Source organism: Euwallacea similis, chromosome 3 (assembly GCF_039881205.1).
Source record: "Euwallacea similis isolate ESF13 chromosome 3, ESF131.1, whole genome shotgun sequence".
Taxonomy (NCBI): Eukaryota; Metazoa; Arthropoda; class Insecta; order Coleoptera; family Curculionidae; genus Euwallacea; species Euwallacea similis.
The window spans coordinates 4,212,729-4,223,981 of NC_089611.1; the positions used below are offsets into that span (position 1 = coordinate 4,212,729).

General features: G+C 33.8%; 2 protein-coding genes across 4 annotated transcripts in view; one reads left to right on the forward strand and one right to left on the reverse strand.

The window, feature by feature from the left end:
• sima (similar) overlaps positions 1-9,088 on the reverse strand; it is a 70,484-nt gene extending 61,396 nt beyond the window's left edge. For 2 of the 3 annotated variants that reach the window (XM_066406638.1, XM_066406639.1), the window contains exon 1: positions 8,875-9,088. Coding sequence is in view for 1 of the 3 variants with exons in the window: in XM_066406640.1 (XP_066262737.1) it covers positions 8,890-8,927 (38 nt within the window). In the remaining 2 variants the exon portion in view is untranslated. The remainder of the gene's footprint in view (positions 1-8,874) is intronic. The other variant, XM_066406640.1, reaches the window with a different exon arrangement.
• Positions 9,089-10,116: 1,028 nt separating this feature from the next.
• On the forward strand, positions 10,117-10,949 carry LOC136419912 (mitochondrial intermembrane space import and assembly protein 40). The gene is made up of 3 exons (XM_066406510.1): positions 10,117-10,256; positions 10,312-10,566; positions 10,625-10,949. Exons 2-3 carry the CDS (start codon positions 10,323-10,325, stop codon positions 10,798-10,800), a joined length of 420 nt encoding a protein of 139 aa, XP_066262607.1. The 5' UTR covers positions 10,117-10,256; positions 10,312-10,322; the 3' UTR covers positions 10,801-10,949.
• Positions 10,950-11,253: the final 304 nt, after the last annotated feature.

Genomic DNA, 11,253 nt, shown 5'->3' on the forward strand with positions numbered 1-11,253 from the left:
CAGGAAAGTTACGTCTATCCAAAGTTCTATGGGCGATTTTTTCTCGATTTTGACTTAAACAGGATGTAACATATCAGGGAGATATGGTATTCTGCAAAATAATTTAAAAAATACTAATAGATTCATGATCAAAAACGCACCATTTTTGATACACAGGGTGGCAAAGTTTCACATTTTTTTTCACATCGGAAGAGGACATTTTCAACAGTTTCTACACTGTTGTTTTCATTTAGATTTATTATCATTTTAAGAAATTTGATTACATGTTACCAATTGCTTCAAATAGTTGATAACTGAGTCGAATAATTTTTTTTTTCCTTACATCCTTTTCATTTTTAATTTGCATCAATAGATAGATATATTTGCAAATACTACGAAAACAATGACAAATGCGAAAATACTGTAAGAAACTAAAAAGCTAAAGAATTGAAAACGGAATTTTAATTTTGTATTAGAATTTATACAGTGTTCCAAAAAAAATACAAAGCATAAAATAATACAATAAACTAAAAAAACATAATACAATAAATATGGTTATATGAGAAAACGTGAAACTGCCATCGTGTATATCGAAAATGGTGCGTTTTTGACCATGGATCTATTAGCATTTTTTTATTAATATTTTGCAGAGTACTATGGCCTTCTGAAATATATCCATGATGATTTGTTATACCCTGTATATAACTTATAGGATTTTAAGTAAGCGTATTTCTGTCCTAGAAGGCGAGTAAGCCAAGTATGCCTATGATCCTAACACAATTTTATAGCCTTTACCCTCTTTTAAATTCGAAACAATAGAAATGAAAAATGAAAGGATGTTAATAGCATAAAATCAATGTCTCATTTAAATGTCATTATTAAATACTTTGAGGATTTTTCATATTTATTTGGGTCTTGGTACTGACGAAACAAATTACGCCAGAAAAAGCGACAAACAGCAGCAAAAACTCCTCATTAATGTGATAAAGTTCCGACAATTTTGAGAATTCTTAAATGTATTTCTCAGGGACTGACAGTTTTAAGACATAAAAATACACAAGACCTCGCATTTTGTACACAGAAGTATCTAAATTTGCCCAAACTAACATGCTGTGATTGATTGCAATCAGTGTATAAATGGAACAACATAAAAATGTAGCAAACAACTAATAAATTTAATAGAAAGAACATATAATGTGGGCATTTAACAAATCTAAAGATATTGGCAAAACTAAGAAAAAAATACTACATATTGAATTTGATATTACGTTTTCCGATAGTCCATAAATTTAGAATGGAGCATATGAATACCTTGCAATGAGATCAAATTCTTGACCGTTCCGTACATGCAAGTCAAGCAATAACATGCAACACCCATCACTCAATTAACTAGATGTATTATATGATGTAACAGACGAGTTCCTAATTTAAGACAATTTCAATTTACTAAAATGAGGTTAAATAATTTTAAAAAAATTGCTGTCTAGACCTTGCCCAGATCGACCGTAAAATTCGCGAATCAAACAGTGAACCCTGAAATGACTATGGTTTCTTACAGATCCCACTAATTACTTAAATGCTCAACTAACCGCCTTGATGTTTAAATGCACTTTGTGTCTGTCCAGGTTTTAGTTAACCCCGTTTATGTACGTGCTGGATTTGACGTACTTCAAGCAGATCAAGCGGAACCATTTTAAGAATTTGCAAACTAAGACCAAGGTCTCATTAAAAGCGCTAACTAAACACGATAAAAATTTTCGCTATTAATTACGGCTCAAACCTTGACTACAAGAGGGCTAATCTTAGGAGAAGTTGAAACGTTCACTTATTTTGATAACAACGAAAAAAGTCAATTGCAAGCAACTATTTCAGCCTTCTAAGCGGCTTTTGTTTGCTCTCTAAGTGCGGTTGTTCCTGATCCTGTTGATCTAACAATGGCAACTTGCAATTACTCGGCCTTGACAGATTTGTGGTTTTATTAATATTAATCAGAGCAATCATCCTTCGATTGGAATATGTACTGTAAGACAAGATCAAACGGAAGTTGTTCCATTGATTTCTTCTCTGTGTCAGCAGTCCAACAAGTAAAAGTTAGTTAAAAAATTAGCTTCAGTGGCTACTCCTGCCAGTTACTATGACTGAATTTGAACAATCACTATGAAAACTGCAGGTTTTTATAGAGGAAGCTGTAGACTTCCGGATGAAACTAAACTTGATTTTATGTTACTTTGCAGCTAATTTTTCTTATACTGACTGTCGCTTTGAAGACACTTTTCAAAGTGAAGTTCACCTTTAAAACCGCTCCTGTCACATCTGCATAAAGCGTCCGATAATTACAAAAATATTAAGATTTATAAAGCAAAAAATGCTTAAGCTCTTCGTTATTTTTACAAGTCTAGCAATTCAAGAATAATTATCAAAGTTTGAGAATTATGGTGCAAAATAGGACTGCAGAATGAATCATAATTTTGAAAATTTCGCTTTAATTCAGACCAAGAGAGAAACTCCAGGCCTGTTTATTCACATCAGCAGTCAGAGTCAAACAATTCAAAATTAACGTAACAACATTTAACCTGATCGTGACCTGTGACCGATCTGACTTCAATTCACATCTAATGTTTGGACACGGTCAATTCGCCATACAACAATACAAAATGGATATTACAATAGCTGACCTGACCGATAATATGAATCGTCTTTTACCTTACTAACGTTGCAGGATGTTTGAAATCCGAGTGACATCGTTAAAATCTTGAAAAATATCAAATATACAAAGTTGATTACATAGAGATGCGCATTTATGTAGAGTCAATGATACCACTCTAATTGCTCTTTTATTAGCTACTTGAGGACGCATATTCTTAATGAATTTTTCAACATTAATAGCTTCAAAGTGCATTTCGTCGGAACTATCTTTTAATGTTTTTTTTTTAAGTGACGGTTTTCTTAATCAAAACCAATAACTAAACGGGTTTCAATTCGTAACGAGTTACAACACCAGTAACAACAATAGATAGGCAATTCTACAAATTCGAGGAGCAACTTAAAGAAGCTCAAATTTCTGACTTTTTCTTCCTCTTCAAAATAAGAAAATCAATTATATATGAAACTTATTAAGAAATGCTATTTTTTGTAACTGGTGTCATATTGCGAAGACTGACTTCGCTAGCCTCGCAGAATCCCAGCTCGTTACACAAAGTTAATCATTTCTCAACTGTTACATAACTATAGCTATTACAGGGCAATTAAGTCTTCAGCTTATTTCGTTTTCAATGTATATTCAATTTTATTTCTCGAAACAAAAATTACACACAGTTGCGACTTTCTGATGTAACAACTCCACAGAATCAAAAAACGACCAACCATGCACCCCAGGTACCTTTCCTGTATTAAACCACCTCTGTTTCAAGGAATTTCTCGTGCCTGCCGCGAGTTGCGTTCCAAAGTACCAATTACCCAAATTGGAAGCGATAACGTTTCCTGATAAATTGTACGCGGAGAAATAACAAACAGACCTATTTAACAAATTAATATAACACTAATGATGAGGAGTGAAACGCTTCTCGCTCCCACACCACCCGCGAGACCGGCTGTGAGACAAGGACACGCAGAGAGAAAAATGGAGCTTTGTCTGTATTATACAACGCGTGGCCCCCAGAAATGATACGCAGTCGTTGAACTTCTTATTTCGTAATAATTTAGCTTTGGAGTGCGTGAATAGTTTGAATATTGGTATTGGTGTTTCGTTAAATCTCCGTTAAGAAAACGAACAGGTACAGAGGTTGTAAGGAGTTTGTGCGCATATACAAATTAGAGTTGATACACCCTATATGTGCTCAGTTACTATCAAACCTCTAAAACTAACTGAAAACCACTACCCTTTCTCTTCAGAGATGATGACAGGATCATCCGCTATACGCAAATTAGTCTTTTCTCCTCTCTTCTAGATATTTGGACCAGAGTTAGGTTCTATCAATATCCCAGTTAATTATGTAGTATGTTTACACTTGATAACGGTGTAATATAATAAACTTGTACAATTATGAAATTTTATGACTTTGTGAAGACTCATAAGCATGCAATGTAAAATCCAGTGTCCCTCCTCTCTCTCTCTCTCTCTCCCTCTCTCTCGAAATTCCACGTATTTTCAATCTATTTATCCAATCGTAAGCAAGGCTCAACCAGTTAATAAACTAGGAATCTTTGAAACCATATATTTTATATTTCTGATATGGTAATTCCAATTTCAAATCTCCTGGAAGTGCGACTCCATGGTGAGTGCACATGCCTATTTAGAACTTTTCCGGGTTAGTGATCCCCAAAAAAATTTCCTTCATTTCAATCAAAGCCTTTAATGAGTCATGTGATTTACTTAACTCTGACTGTGGCAAACAAGTCTTAAGGTTGTTTTTTTAAAAGATGGTTCACAACGTAACAAAAAAATGAAAAAAAAATTGGGAATTTCTGACAGTTCTGCAAATTTTTATTATTTCTGAGCTGCAATTTGGACTTTCTGAGGTTCGCAAAACTTCATTTCAGTGATAACCTGAACCTGAGAGTCTCCTGTCTTGTATTCCTACAACACCTCCCTCCTTACACCTCTGATATTTGTGTAATTTTAAAAACTGAAACTAACTAAAATAAAAGATTTCAAATTTTGAATTAACAAGACCCATATTACACTAGTCACACACTATTAACACCCCGTACTTTCATCTTTTAAAATTACTATTAGAGGTAATGGATTCTTGTTCTTAACCCTTTTGGTTCTTTATTAAATTTGGATTTTCTCGTATGCAAGATGGCTTCCTCTCAAAATTAAAACCCCTGTATACGAAACAAAAACTATAATAAATGCCATAAAATTAAATTTCACAATTGACATATTTATCTGTTAACAATGGTGGCCTATGTCAATTTATCTTTATTGTTTGTATGGTGCACGGTGACACAATGACAGCAGCGAGCAAATAAATTAGTTCGATTTATTAAGATTGAAATTGGGAAATTTCAGTCTCAAAACAGAAATTCACATCGTTTCGATCAGTTCCAATTTTATAATATCTCAGAGAGATTCCATTGAATTTTAGTAGCACTTGCATCACGAGTTTTAATCCACGAGCTTACATGTTTATTATCTTTGTACACCAAGTTCAAAGATTTTCTCCTGAAATTATTAAAATATTTTGACACATTTACCATCATACTAGATCTAAAGTGAAGGAGGACATTACTGCGTAGGCAGGCTTAAAGCATTGTGCATGTTGTTTGTTCCCTTGACCGTATTGAAAGCTTGACGATTCGCTTTTTTTGCAGTTCCAGTTGAAGAGCGCTTTATTTGTGAAGAGAAGTAACCTTCATTGTGCTTAGTAGATAGACAACGCATGAATAAGTACGAAAAACGTCTAGTCATATCCTCAGTATCATACTAGAGCAAGAAAATCAGTTACGCACTACATTAGGTATACGATTAGGTTGATAATATAACGAACTTATTAGGTACAAGTGCGAAAAATTAAAATATATCTTTTTTAAATTATTTACTAGTTTAATTAGTTCCTCTTTCAAGTTTTTAATACATGGAAAGGGAAAATTAAGATAATGAGTGGTGGTAGCACGCTCATTAAATTCAATGTCAACCTTACTGGGAGGATTCGGTAAACAACGCGTGTAAAGAGCCTTCGATTATTATCGTTAAATCTGTTTTAGCTCAAACTTCAAGCAATTTGCCCTGATTTCATTAGCATGGAAATTCCATAAGGTTCTGCTGCTAACTCAGAGAATTTAAAATGTTGTCTTATTTTATCAGAAAAATTCATATTGTTTACATTCTTTACGCTTTACATCAGCAAAGCAGCTCTCAAGAAGATCTTGGAAATACGTTAAAAATATGATAACTTGCACCTAAAAATGCAGCTACATTTGTAACCCAACTGAAGGCACGGTTCAACTACAACAACTTGCTCAGCATTTTAAATCGTATACCTAAAATAATATTACTGTGCACTGTTTACACGTCTGTTCTAAATAATTCAGCTCGTGGTAATTAATCCTGTACTTACGTATTATTTTTGACTTAGATTTAATGAAGTGAACTTGAATTTTTGCCTAGAGACTAGCTATAGGGGGATATCCGTTATTACCCACGATTAAAGTGCAAGACTTCGTAATCCATTTTCTGATCACATTTAAGAGGTAAATTGCATTGCATCGAAAGACGGAACTTAACATCTTTCCACACTAAAGACTCCCATAGATGTATTGCCACCAGCACGCTTGTATCAGCGACTTTGCCGCGCTACTTCCTTGATAAAGGAAGCAAGAAGGTATTCATGCTCGGTGGTAACGGCCAGTTTAACAGACAAGATCATAGATTCTCAGGAGAAAATTTCACATTTTATCCTTCTACGAGGCAAATTCCTTCAACGGATATGTTAAGTTACAAGTTAGAGCAAAATAAGTGGATTTAAGTGAGATGAGCTTTACAGTGACCATTTTAGTTTCAACCCAAAGAAGCCACACAGTATGAAAGTTGATGAAAAGGATTTATTTCCATTTGAGAAGGATAATTTACTATCAAACGTTTGAAATATTCAGGTTAGGAAATAGGGTTTGAATGTTGTTGAAGATCGGAAGGAGAAAGACATTGAAACTAACATAAATAAACCCAGTCAATATATTAAAAAACAAATAGAACAAAAAGACTTTTTACTATGAAAATGTCCTAGAATCAAATCCAAGTACACCACGGGACTTGGTTCTAAAAAGTGAAATACTCTAATTCCGTCAATAAAAAAATGATCCGCAATTTTCAAAATCGGCAAAAAATCAAAATCACTCTGTATTCCAGTAGGCACTGAAAATATCACGATGCAATTCTCACTTAAGAAAATTTCTCAAAAATTTTACATTAACTCACAAATCAGATTTTCTTTCAGTGCTCTGAAAACAGGAATTTCCTGTCAAAACAAGTCGAGCCTGATTCTTTACACATTTTACTGCCATGAAAGACTTCTGTTTTTGTCACATCAAAGATATGATCAGAAGTCAACCTACCAATGCCTCACATCCACATGCTGCAACGCAAACGACGGAGCCTCTTCCAATCTTCGATTCTCATAGCTAAAACTCTCGCTAAAAGCGACAACTTCACTCGCGCCCAATTTCAAACTATCCAGATGAAAAAAATTCTGATAGAAGTCCATTCTATTTACAATTTTTCGGAAAATTCCACAAACGAACACGTTAAACTCCCGATGTGGTTCCTGTCACTAGAAAAACAACGATCGCCACTAACGAGATTTTTAGACCCGGCTCTTCTAAAAGCAATTCGAAATCGATTTTCGACCATTTAAGGTAAATGTAGATAAAAACCAACAAATATTGTATTGATACTGCGACATTCTTCACATTTCGAAATTTTCCAGTTCATAAGGAGGTTCAGAACGAAACTTATGCAATCTAATGGCAGAGATTCTACATTAAAGTGAATTGAATCCAGTTAAAAACACAACATATTTGTAATGAAAGTGAATTTGGCACTTAACCAGAATCACCTTTCCATCCGGACATCTCAATACCTCATCCACTAAGAAAAACAATTCAGTCATCAGTCTATCACTGCAGACAGTGAGGTTGCTCCAGCCTTGGACTAATGAAAACAAACAAATCTATCTATTTTTGGTGACCTACAAAAGTAATGTTAGCTGCACAAACAATAAAATGTTAATTCCTAAGTGGAACTTTCACTATGCCATATGCTGGAAGGGCGACGTAGGGCAAGGCTGTTGCATAAATTTGGCGTGTAGCTTATTATACAGGATCGCTTTTATTTACGGAAATGGTGAATTATTTCCTAAGCTATACAGGGGGGCTTACATTATGGGGCTATAAAGGGTGTCTTATTTAAGTATGTTCACTATTGCATGTTCTGAAACGATAATAGCTACAAAATTCGTTGAATGGGGAGAATGCCGTTTTTTCAGATCTTAATATCCTGCAAACAGTGTTGCCAGATTACTTTTGTTTTCTAGAATTTCATGAAAAATGTAAAAGTGGTTAATAGTCTATAAAATCAGTCTGACGAAAAAACGTTTAATACATTTTTTTGTTGGTTGTGTTAGTAAAATATGTTTGCAGTAATTTACCAATTGGACAATTGTCATCCTACTTAATAGTGATAATTAAGACTATATATTTAAACTTAATAAATATAATAATTCGCGTTATGGATAGGTTTTGTCACCAAAATATGTCATAGCTTCTTTTTTAAGAGAAAAAAATCCTATTTCCAAGACTTCTAAAATCAAAGACTATCAAAAATGTTTAATGACTCCGCTAAACCGGTTTCCAGACAAGACATTTAGAATTCCCTATTAATTATTCTCTACGTCCTATAACTACAGATTTATAAACATAAAAATTTGCCCACCTAGTACATCAAAATATCTCAGAAATAGATAAAGAATACACCAAAATACCTCAGGGATTTGCCCCTGGCTTGATCCAATCAATCAATTACAATGTGGAATTTAAATTTGGTAGCAATTTACTTATCAGAAAGTGCGGAGTTGACCAAAGTAAAAAACCAAATCCCAACCAATCATTTTAGGCAATGTTGTAACACCCAAAATTTGGGGAAAGTAGGTTACACGCGCCCAACAACTACAAATAGATGGTCACAAATAAAACAATAAAAACAATTTATGCAGATGACAGCTGATCCAGTCCCTTAAGGACTGTTTTGGTTCCTATTTCATTACAACATTAACTGCACAAATATCGCGCATTATTCTGAGTAGCTTAGCGATAGATAATTCATTGTAAAAGATAATAAAAAGGCGAAAATTAAACACATCCACTTGGTGGTGTCCCAACTCCTGAAGTAGGGACAACTTTCTAATCACTAACCTTCGCTTCTCTTTGGGGGCCTTCGGTTTTGTATCCATTTTAAAACATGTACTTCTTAGTCACTGCTAAGGAAGTACAACAAATCACTGTAAAACGCGTAAAATCACTTAAAAACACAAGAGTATTCACTTGAAATTAAATTGTAAATTTTTCACTTGATCTTTGAATGACGTTTGAGAGTCGAACAAATGAAGAGAGATTCGTCGCTTTTCATTTGGAACAGAGGATTGTTCGCCTCGCTCCATGATTCACTCCGAAGTGTTCAATCTACACATTATTTGAGTATCGAGTTGGTCTGAAAAATCGATACCGACATTATTGAAAAGCATGAATCATGAATTCAATGTTCTAATTTGTTATAAATATGTATAGATATATATAAGTATTGATTTACTGAAAATTTAAAACTGATAAGATAAGACATGATATTTTAGAATTTTCTCAGCTCTAGAAAGATTTCAGAAATCCCTGAATATTCTGTGAAAATCAAAACGTCTATAACGAGAATCCCATAATAATCTTAAAAATCTGTCTTAAAGTTAAAATACATATGAAGATTACTGTGAAATTAAATACTTGAAAGTTTTATTAAGTTCGAATGAAATTCCCATGATCTCAAGATCCTCCAAGAATATTAGATAGTAACTAGATATTTCGAAAACTACAAAAAAAACTTAAAATCCTTTTTAACTTTCATTGCAAGAAAATTTAGTTTTCAGTCTCTTTTCCTGCTGCAACTCCTATTAATTTCATCTTATTTACTTCGATCTTCATTGCAACATCGCAAAAACTCCCATATCTTCTGTCAACCTTTTGACATTCGACATTACCTATTATAACCTCACTTTTTCATTTCCACTTTCGCTTGATTTTTCAATTCTAGTTGTTCCTGTTGATTTAAATAGAAAAAGATTAATACTCTAATGGTATTTACCCAATTTACAACCTTTAATTGATCACCAACTACCCCTTAGCGTTAAATGAGTGATTATCATTATTTGGAAGTCAAGCTGTTAGTTAAAAAACCACATAAACCTGCTCCTTTCACCATTGAAATAAATCCTTTCTTTTCAGTATTCTCCAAAATCCTGAAGAAGTAACCCCGGCCTTTTTCAAAAAAAACATTTTGGAAGGCGTGAAACAGCTTTTTGGTGAGGTGGGAGCTTCAGTGAATATAGATGTTTTAAAGTTTGATCCACATTGTCTTGAGGGCATTATTCGAATTCCGAAATCTCAGCATATTAAAATCAGGGGTAGTTTAACTCTTCATGGATGGTACGAAAGTCAAAGTTGCATTTATCGCGTGAGGAAAAGTGCTCCATTGTTGCTAGGACTACTGGGGGATAGTCGAGAGTACACTCATTAAAGTAGGTGTCAAGAAATTCTGGTAATTAATTGAAAAAAAGGAGAGTTTCATTTTAGTTCTTGTAAAAATGTCTCATTGTCGAAGACTGGGTGATAAGGGCAAAGATTTAATAATCTTTGCTACCAAAGAAGACCACTCATTTCCTAGTAAAATAGCTTTACCACCACCAGACCCACAGCCAGGACTTATTTTAGCCAATGGAGAAATTAACTGGAATTGTCCCTGCCTGGGGGGCATGGCCACAGGGCCCTGTGGAGTGGAATTTAGAAATGCTTTCAGTTGTTTTCATCATTCTACTGCTGATCCCAAAGGTTTACAAATCTAAAATTTTTGTTCCTACCATCTTTTGTTAATAGGCAAATATTCCAGGAAGTGATTGTCTAGACAAATTCAAAACCATGCAGACTTGTATGCAAAAATATCCCACCTTATATAACAAGGATTTGACAGAAGAAGAAGAAATGAGTAGTATGGCTGAGGCTGAGCATTCAGCAGAAGAAGCTTTGGAGAAATCTGAGAAATTAGAGGAGGCGAGCAAGAATTAAAATTAGTGTTAGCATTGCTTCTTTTTGAGACTCGAGTTGGTTAAGATGTTTTTTATTTTATAATCAACTCAATAACATATAGCTGATTATAGGAGCTGCTAGATTTAAGACCAACACTGTTAATAAATGTTTTAATTTCTTTTTTCAAAGCGGTTTTTAATTGAAGGAGAGAAAATAGAATAATTTAATGTGATGAAGTCAAAACCGACTGTAAGCAAGACTAACAAATTATTCAACATACCACCTACCGCCATCTACAATTTGGATTAGAAAACAAACACTTGAAAATTTGATTCAGGTTTCTCTAACGTTTTCTTATCCCAGGTTAACCTTTGGCTCATGTTTACTAGATGGCTCCATATACACTAATCCGCTAACAAAAATTTTAATATATTGAAAATATTCGTGTGTGATTCATTTACTATAACATTATTATGATAAATACATCGTTAG

Excerpts from the sequence above, each read along its gene's own strand:
- LOC136419912 (XM_066406510.1), top strand. The coding sequence starts at position 10,323 with ATGTCTCATTGTCGAAGACTGGGTGATAAGGGCAAAGATTTAATAATC. Across the intron at positions 10,567-10,624 it reads TTCTACTGCTGATCCCAAAG|GAAGTGATTGTCTAGACAAA; the intron begins GTTTACAAATCT and ends CAAATATTCCAG.